At 51.8% G+C, this 10102-nt stretch overlaps 1 protein-coding gene across 1 annotated transcript in view; it reads right to left on the bottom strand.

Moving 5' to 3' along the window:
• LOC308151065 (glycogen debranching enzyme-like) overlaps positions 1-5704 on the bottom strand; it is a 49130-nt gene extending 43426 nt beyond the window's left edge. Inside the window, exons 1-3 of the mRNA XM_080523876.1 lie at positions 5678-5704; positions 1674-1785; positions 393-603 (exon numbers count right to left, since the gene is read on the bottom strand). Of these exons, the coding sequence (XP_080380002.1) occupies positions 393-603; positions 1674-1758 (296 nt within the window). The 5' untranslated portion in view covers positions 1759-1785; positions 5678-5704. The remainder of the gene's footprint in view (positions 1-392; positions 604-1673; positions 1786-5677) is intronic.
• Between the last annotated feature and the right edge of the window lie 4398 nt (positions 5705-10102).

The raw sequence follows: 10102 nt of genomic DNA on the forward strand, positions 1-10102 counted from the left end.
CCCAGGTGTGTTCTAGTCCCAGGTGTGTGTGTGTTCTAGCACAGGTGTGTGTGTGTTCTAGTCCCAGGTGTGTGTTCTAGTCCCAGGTGTGTGTTCTAGTCCCAGGTGTGTGTTCTAGTCCCAGGTGTGTTCTAGTCCCAGGTGTGTTCTAGTCCCAGGTGTGTGTTCTAGTCCCAGGTGTGTGTTCTAGTCCCAGGTGTGTTCTAGTCCCAGGTGTGTTCTAGTCCCAGGGGTGTGTTCTAGTCCCAGGTGTGTGTGTGTTCTAGTCCCAGGTGTGTGTTCTAGTCCCAGGTGTGTGTTCTAGTCCCAGGGGTGTGTTCTAGTCCCAGGTGTGTGTTCTAGTCCCAGGTGTGTGTGTGTGTTCTAGTCCCAGGTGTGTGTTCTAGTCTCACCTGTGGCCAAAGTGGTACTGGTATGACCCGGCCACCTGCAGGTCCAGACAGCAGAACTTGTCGGAGTCGTCCTGGCGGCCGCTGGCGTGGACCCAGGGAAGGGTCCGGAAGCTGCTGCGCTCAAAGCGCACCCCGGGGGCGGGGTAGTTGGTGCGCACGCACACATGCTTCCCCTGGAGGGTGGGGCCCAGGCGGAACTGGAGCTCGAACCCTGAGGAGAGACAGACGGGTGGTCAGACAGACAGGCAGGCGGTCAGACAGACAGACAGGCAGACAGAGAGACAGGCAGGCAGTCAGAGAGGCAGACAGGTAGTCAGACAGACAGGTAGTCAGACAGACAGGTAGTCAGAGAGATGGACAGACAGGTAGTCAGACAGACAGATAGGCAGACAGGTAATCAGACAGACAGACAGACAGGTAGTCAGACAGACAGACAGACAGACAGACAGGCAGTCAGACAGGCAGGTAGTCAGACAGACAGGCAGGCAGACAGACAGGTAGTCAGACAGACAGACAGACAGACAGACAGACAGACAGACAGAGGAGGTCAGGAGGAGGTCAGGAGGGGCGGAGGGGTCTGATACATTTCCACAGCTATCTGACCCTCTGACCTTTACACTGACCCTGGTTAAAACTAATCTTATTCCAAGTGTGTGTGTGTGTGTCTGTGTGTCTGTGTGTGTGTGTGTGTGTGTGGGGGGGGGGGGGAGCGTTAAAACAGTCTCTGTTTGGCTTTGATCTGCTGAAGGCCAATCAGCTGCCTCCGTTTGGTTTAAACACGCCCATTATTACCCTAACCATGGCAACCTTCAACATTGACCAATCAGTACGCAACACTGACCACAGAGCGATGACAACACAACATCCTGTTCCTGGGGAGCAGCAGGACCAGGTTAACCCCCCAGAATAAAACAGAAAAAGCCCCAAACTTTCAGAAACGTCCCGAGGCTGGGGGGGGTGGGGGGGCGTCTGTCTATAATTAGCTGCTTTCTGCGTCGGCTCGTATCAGATTCAAACACTAAAATGTCAAAACGCTCCAGAGAGGCTGAAGCTTCCTGGCAGGGACCAACGTTACCTAGAGAACTCCTGTCCTTCAGGAACTACCCCCGGGTTAGGGAGGGGGGGTTAGGGTTAGGGGGGTACCATGGTAACCAGGGGGGGTTAGGGGGGGTACCTTGGTAACCAGGGGGGGGTTAGGAGGGGGGGGTCAGGGGGGGTCATGGGGGGGTACCTTGGTAACCAGGGGGGGGGGGGTTAGGAGGGGGGGGTCAGGGGGGGTACCTTGGTCCAGGCGGAACAGCGTCCTCTCCAGTTTCTCCATGTCGTTCAGAACCAGAACTCTCGTCTGTCTGGCCGACGCGCTCATCTTCTCTCTGATTGGCTGGTCCTGGACCTACACACACACACACACACACACACACACACACACACACACAAACGGTCAGGGTTAGGGTTCACTCCCTGAGGTTAGCAGGTCAAGTTCAAACACTTCTGAAGTATCAGTCTCTTCCTCACTAGCAGGACATACATGGCTCCATCACAAGCAAGAGGAAGTATTGTTATATAGCGGTATTATAAAGCGGTAGTATTATATATGGGTATTATAGCGGTAGTATCGTCATGTTCCAGCTCAGATCAGTTCGTTCTGCTTCAAACAGAAACGCGCCGGGGTTTGGAGAGGCGCTGGCAGACAGACACGTTACGATAAACGTTTAGTAAAGCAACATTTCGTTTCGACAGCCAGTTTTAACCGACTACAGGCTCAGTAACAAGGTGTTACTTGTCTGTGTTTATTACTAAGTTCTTACTGAGCTGTCTGTGCTGCTGTCAGACTTGGACACCTGATGCACAAACAGGGCTGCCAAGTCTCACGCATTTCAACCAGTGCTCACTCTCTCACGCCGCAACTATTTCTCACGGCGAGAAATAACTATTTGTTTTACGGGACTTTTATTTTTTTAATTCCTTGAAAGAAAGCTACTGGACATGAGTTTCGTGACGTCCTCTTTCTGCACTCGCGTTATTATGCTTGCGCGTGCGCAGTCGGAGCGGTAGACGAGTGTTCACTGTGTTCACGCGAGCTGCAGCATGAAGCGGACGGCCAGAACGGTAGGTACATCTCACCTCATTCGAAGAATAAGGTAATAATTATTCTGCACCCTTTGACATACTACACATTGACTTAATCAACTTGCTGAAAGAGAGATAAGAGAGATAAGAGAGACCCCCTGCTGGCGGGAAAGCTGAACACCTTCTACGCCCGGTTCGACGAGGGGCGAACGGAGGTAACCGCAACACAAACACCACTCTCTCCAGCTCTCAGCAGCCTCACCCTCACAGAGCATGAGGTGAGACGCGTACTGAAGGCGGTGGACCCCAGGAAAGCCTCTGGGCCGGATGGCGTCCTGGGACGGGTGCTGAGAGACTGCGCCGACCAGCTGGCCGGGGTTTTCACCAACATCTTTAACCAGTCCCTGTCCCAGGCCACCGTCCCACCCTGCCTGAAAACCTCAACTATCATCCCAGTCCCGAAGAAAAGCACGGTGAGCTGCCTAAACGACTACCGCCCGGTGGCACTCACACCAATCATCATGAAGTGCTTCGAGAAACTAGTCCGGGCCCACATACTCACACGCCTCCCGCCCAACCTGGATCCATACCAGTTCGCCTACAGAGCCCACAGGTCCACAGAGGACGCCATAGCGACGACTCTCCACGCCACTCTATCCCACCTGGAGAGGGGAAACAGCTACGCGAGACTGCTCTTCGTGGACTTCAGCTCCACCTTCAACACCATCCTTCCAGACAGGCTAGTGACCAAACTACTAGACCTGGGTCTATCACACTCTATATGTGCGTGGATCAAGGACTTCCTGACCGACCGCCCCCAGAGGGTGCGGGTGGGCCCCCACACCTCCACAGCCCTCAGCCTCAGCACTGGGTCCCCCCAGGGCTGCGTGCTAAGCCCCATCCTCTACAACCTCTACACCCACGACTTCACCCCCGTCCACCCCAGCAACTACATCGTAAAGTTTGCAGACGACACCACCGTGGTGGGATGTATCTCGGGGGGGGACGAGGCGGCGTACAGGGATGAGGTAGAGCAACTGAGCAAGCTGTGCAAGGTTAACAACCTGCTGCTAAACAAGTCAAAGACCCAGGAATTCATCGTAGACTTCAGGAGGAAAAAGTCCGAGATCCAGCCCCTGCTCATCGACGGAGAGAGCGTGGAGAGAGTCTCAACCCTCCGATTCCTGGGACATCACATGCGGGATGACCTGGCCTGGAAGGACAACACAAAAGGCACCATCAAGAGGGCACAACAGCGGCTATACACCCTGAGATGCCTCAGGAAAGAACACAACAAGCAGGAGATACTGGTGGCCTTCTACCGCGGCGCAGTGGAGAGCATCCTCACCTACGGCATCTGCAACTGGTCCTACAGCTGCACAACAGCGGAGAGAAACGCGCTACAGAGAGTCGTGAGAACAGCACAGAAGATCACCGGCGCCCCCCTCCCCTCTCTGGAAGAGCTGTACAACACACGCTGTCTCAGGAAGGCCTCCAAGATCTCCAGGGACCCGACCCACCCTGGGCACGTACACTTTATCAGGCTGCCCTCGAAAAGGAGGTACAGGACCCCGGCCGCTAAGACAAACAGACTGAAGAACTGCTTCTACCACAGGGCCGTCAAGGCCCTGAACACAGCAAAGGCCTAAGTTCTGGGCCCAGGACAGTCTGGACGGATTGTATGGCAGCTAGTGCTGAGGCACAAACATGTACATTTCAAGCCTGCAAACTGTGACACTTTAAATAACGTGAAAAAATACTTTTGTGCAATATGACAACCCTAGTTGACTATCTGTGCAGTATAGTACAGTGGATTGTGTACATAGCCTTTATTTATGTAAACCAGCTCCTTACCTTCTTGTGATTTTATTCTTTTTCTAAAAGTTTTTTTTTTTTTCCTTTCCTAACACCAGGGGAGCCACCCCTCCTAAATTTCGTTGTTTGGTACCTGTACTGTAGCAATGACAATAAAGTCCATTCATTCATTCATTCATTCATTCATTCATTCATTCATAAGAAAATCCTTGAGTAATTAGGCTTCCTATGTACATTTTTCTAAGGTGAACGGGATGAGCAGATTTGGGAGGCTCTCTCATATTGCCAAATTGGTTTTGGTACTTCCGCATTCAAATGCTGATGCAGAACGAGTGTTCTCCGTGGTGGGGCTGAACAAAACCAAAACCCGTAACAGTCTGGCTCTTGATGGAACCCTTTCATCCATCATGACGGTGAAGATGGCTGGCCTCGAGCCAGAATGTTTCAAGTGGGAGCCCCCTACCTCTGTTATTAAGGCATCTTAAAATATGCCACAAACGCCTACAACACAGAGTTATGAACACCGCTTGTAAGGGTTGGGGTTGTTGTACTGCATAAGATGTTGTAACTTTATAGCTCACATGGTTGATTGACAGTTAAAAGAGTGATTAATATGTTACATGGTTGATTGACAGTTAAAAGAGTGATTAATATGTTACATGGTTGATTGACAGTTAAAAGAGTTATTCTGATGTTACATGATTGATTTATTTATAGATAGATGATAATAAATATAATATATTTTTATTACTGTCTGAATTTGTCTTGTTTTATAACATTTTCCAATTGTTTTCATTTCTTGTGCTGGTTTATTATGATGTAAAATTGTAGGTAACTAGCAAAAATAATAAAAATAATAATAATAATAATAATAATAATTGGGTGGGAGAGACGGACCGCTGCTGCCAAACGTGCTCAGTTTTGCATCGCTCCACCGGCAAAAAATCTCACTCCAAAGTTTTGGTGAAACTTGGCAGCCCTGTCCAAGTCTGCAACCGTCGAATCACATCAAACATCAACTCCATGCGGTCGTCCGTAATGTCAGGGTTGAGTTCAGAGTCTGATAAGGCCAAGCTATTTATACTGTCCCGTCTGGTCGGACCGGACAACCGTGAACATACGGTGATATGCAAAGCCACGCGCACGCACGCACGCACGCACACACACACACACACACACACACACACACACACACACACACACACACACACACACACACACACACACACACACACACACACACTGTGGATATGAAATGACAACAGGCATCATAACAATCTACTAGAATATGACAGCAGTAATAATGAATACTATAATGAATAGTAATAATAATAATAATAGTAATAGTAATAATGTTAATACTATATATATATATACATAATAATGTTAATACTATGCACCTGTTAGAAGTGAGCCTCAGACGCGCGGAGTCCTCGTCTGTCAAACACACAACGTCTCTTTATGAGGATATGGAAGGGGGCGTGGCATCATCACATCAGACTACCGTACATGACCGAATATAAGATACCATCAATTACTGGATGGGATTACAGGGAAATGGGAAAAGGGAAAGGGTAGCCTACGGCGCTTGTCTGTAGATTTCAATCTCAGTCATTCAACTCAGAGAACTCCACAATAATCGCATTTTCTGATACAGAAAGACGGTAATTTCCGCTGCGCTGTTTCTACGTGAATATGACATGTTCCACAACACAGGAACAGCGCAGTCAGACGCGCAGAGCTGTTTCACCAGAGAGAAGGTGTGACTCTGGTGTGTGACTCTGATGTGTAACTCTGATGTGTAACTCTGATGTGTAACTCTGATGTTCTCACGGGAAACCATGACCGTTTCACCACACAAGACAGCCCATAATGTCACGTTGCTAGGATACACAGGCTCACGTGTCCAGTTAAAATAATAATAATTATAATCATAATCATAATCATCCTCATCATCATCATCATAATAATAATAATAAAGTATTTATTTTTGTATAGCGCTTTTCTCAGTACACCACATTCATGGAGAGAACAAGAATAGACAGAAAAGCAGAAAGTAAATCAAAAGCACAGTCAACAAAAACAACTAAAATAGTTAAAAGTTAGATAATGTGTTGGGGTGGAGGAGTTACAGTTGAATGAATGAGTGTCATTAACATGATCATGAATATAGTCATTAACATAGTCATACCGTAGTCATTAACATAGTCATTAACATAGTCATTAACATAGTCATTAACATGGTCATTAACATAGTCATTAACATAATCATTAACATAAGCAATGTAATTTCATCTTTATCTGTTTATTATTTAAACACTTTTCAATACATCACAGGCAGGTGACATCACAGGCAGGTGACACATGACATCACAGCTGATACACACGATGCCATGCCAAGGCAAGTCGAAATACCCCAAAAATTACATTGTTAGATTATTAGATTATATATATTTAAAATACATGTTTTAAATGTACGTATAGTGTATAAAACTGTAAATCAAAGGGTACATTATTGAAACATTTAGTTGAATATAATATAATATATAATATATAATATAATATATAATATATAATATAATATAATATATTGTGGGAGTTGCAACAAGGAGACGACAGACGCAGGTTGGAGTCGAGGATGTTTACTTCTCTCACTTTCTATTACATGCTAACATACACTCTCAGTGACAACCACAATAACTTCCCCCGGAACCGGAAACCCTTGCCCCTTTAACCCCCACTCTTAAAGGTACAAACCCTTCTTGGTGAATGTCTCTTAATGTGAATCACCACACAGGCCCCCCCAGAATTCACCAACCCCGAAGGTACAAAAAACCAAGATAACCATTAAAAGTCCAACTGAACAGGCAATCCATGAACAGTACTACAGTTAACGTGGCGGGGGGCGGATCAAGCGGCCGAAACGGCTGCGCTTTGCAGGAGGGGGATTAAGGGTGAGAACTGGAACTGGAGCCCGGGCCATGGAAGGGACTGGGGCAGGGACAGAGGTTGGGACAGGGACAGAGGTTGGGGCAGGGACAGAGGTTGGGGCAGGGGGCCGCCCCCGCCGCGGGGGTAGGGCCAACTGAACTGGCTCGTCAATGTTCAAGTGAGCAGGCTTGAGACGGTCTATAGCGACCCGCTCTGACCTGCCCCCCATGTCCACCACAAAGTGCTTAGCGCCCGCCTCCAGGACACGGAAGGGCCCATCGTAGGGGGGCCGCAGTGGAGCCCGATGGCTGTCGTGTCGGATGAACACGTACTTAGCCAATGGCAGGTCCCTGGGGACGTAGGACTGGGGGAGGCAGTGACGTGATGTCGGAATGGGGACGAGGTCATTCACAATGCCCCGTAACACAGTTCTATGAGAGGCGGCCGACCAGGGAGCTGCAGCCTCTGGAAGAAACTCCCCAGGAACCCGCAGTGGCTGGCCATACACCAGCTCGGCGGACGAGGCCTGGAGATCCTCTTTGGGGGCAGAGCGAAGACCGAGCATGACCCACGGGAGGCGGTCCACCCAGCCACTGTCCATCAGGCTGGCCCGAAGAGCGGCCTTCATGTCCCGATGGAACCGCTCACAAAGTCCATTGCCCTGCGGGTGGTACGCCGTAGTGCGGTGGATCTTCACCCCCAGGTGCTCAGCAACCGTAGTCCAGAGCTCCGAGGTGAACTGGGGGCCCCTGTCGCTCGTGATGTCACCTGGTGTGCCAAAGCGGGCCACCCAGCACCCAATGAACGCCCGGGCCACCTCCGCTGCCGTAGTAGAGGCCAGGGGAACAGCTTCTGGCCACCTGGTGGTCCGGTCCACCATGGTGAGGAGGTAGGTATATCCGTGAGACGGGGGCAGGGGGCCTACCAGGTCCACATGCACGTGGTCAAAACGCCTCTCTGGCACCACAAACGGTGCCAAAGGGGCTTTGGTATGGCGGTGCACCTTAGCGCGCTGACATGCCACACACGAGCCAGCCCAGGTTCTAACGTCCCTCCGGAGGCCAGGCCAAACAAACTTAATCCCCACCAATTTAGCCGAGGCTTTCACCCCCGGGTGGGAAAGGCCGTGGATGGTGTCGAAAACCCTGCGCCGCCAGGCAGCCGGCACCATAGGACGTGGTTGGCCGGTGGAGACGTCGCAGAGGAGAGTGGCTTTGGCCGCGTCGAACACCACGTCCTCCAGCTGCAGTGCAGTAGGAGCGACCCGGTAGGCCTGAATGTCAGAGTCTGCGGCTTGGTCCGCCGCCATGGCGGCATAGTCGAGTCCTAAGTGAACAGACCCGACGACCGCCCGTGAGAGGCAGTCGGCGACGAAGTTGTCCTTGCCCGCCAAGTGCTGGATGTCCGTGGTGAACTCGGAGATCGCCGAGAGCTGACGCTGCTGACGCCCAGACCATGGCTCCGAGGTCTTGGCCATGGAGAATGTCAGTGGCTTGTGGTCCACGAAGGCGGTGAACTGGCGGCCCTCTAACAGGAATCGAAAGTGTCTGGTGGCAAGGAAAAGACCCAGCAGTTCCCTGTCAAAGGTGCTGTACTTGCGCTCGTTGTCGCGGAGCTGTTTGCTGAAGAAGGCCAGCGGCTGCCACGCCCCGTTCACCCACTGCTCGCACACCGCCCCCACTGCATAGTCAGAGGCGTCCGTCGTGAGGGCGACCGGGGCCGTGGGAGACGGGTGCGCCAGTAGAGCAGCGTTAGCCAGCGCGTTCTTAGCAGCCCCGAAAGCCTTGTCCATCTCCGGGGACCAGTCCAACACGTCCTTGGGCCCTTTTCCCCGCAGGGTCTCGTACAAGGGACGCATGAGGTGGGCGGCATGGGGAATAAAACGGTTGTAAAAATTCACCATGCCCAGGAACTCTTGTAGAGACTGTATCGTGCGGGGACGGGGGAAACTGGTGATGGCCTCCACTCTGGCGGGAAGAGGGGCGGCTCCCTGCGGAGCGACATGGTGTCCGAGGAAGGTGATGGATGACTGCCCGAACTGGCACTTGGCTGGGTTTACAATGAGGCCGTGGGCCCTGAGCCACTCAAACAACTGCCGGAGATGTGTCATGTGCTCCTCCATGGACGCGCTGGCCACCAGAATGTCATCCAGGTAAACAAACATGAATGGCATGTCTCGGAGCACAGAGTCCATCAGGCGCTGAAACGTCTGCGCCGCCCCTTTGAGGCCAAAAGGCATTCGCAGAAACTCAAAAAGTCCAAAGGGTGTGATGACAGCCGTCTTTGGCACATCCTGCGGATGGACCGGCACCTGGTGGTACCCGCGCACCAGGTCCACCTTGGAAAAAATGACGGCCCCCGCCAGGTGGGCAGAGAAGTCCTGTATGTGTGGAACGGGGTACCGGTCGGGGGTTGTGGCGTTATTCAGGCGACGGAAATCGCCGCAGGGGCGCCAACCCCCGTCGGCCTTAGTCACCATATGTAGGGGGGAAGCCCACGGGCTCTTTGAGCGGCGCACGATGCCGAGTCGCTCCATGGTCGAAAACTCCCCTCTGGCGATTGCAAGCTTGGCCGCGTCGAGGCGTCGGGCCCGGGCATAGACTGGGGGGCCCACGGTGGTAATATGGTGCTCTACGCCGTGCTTAGCCACCTCCGCTGAGAACGTGGGTGTAGTGAGGTCAGGGAAACCGGCGAGCAGGCGTTGATATGGATCCCCGGTGGCCAGCGTGTTTGCCAGGCAAAGCGCTCCCGCCCCCCCCAGCGTACAGGGGTACGAAGCAAAAGAGAGGGCATCGATCAGGCGACAGTTCTTAATATCCACCAGCAGGTTAAAAGCACAGAGGAAGTCCGCGCCCAGAAGTGGCGTGGATACAGCAGCCATAACAAAGTCCCAG

Source organism: Nansenia antarctica, assembly GCF_963989245.1.
Source record: "Nansenia antarctica genome assembly, chromosome: 2".
NCBI classification, from domain to species: domain Eukaryota; kingdom Metazoa; phylum Chordata; class Actinopteri; order Argentiniformes; family Microstomatidae; genus Nansenia; species Nansenia antarctica.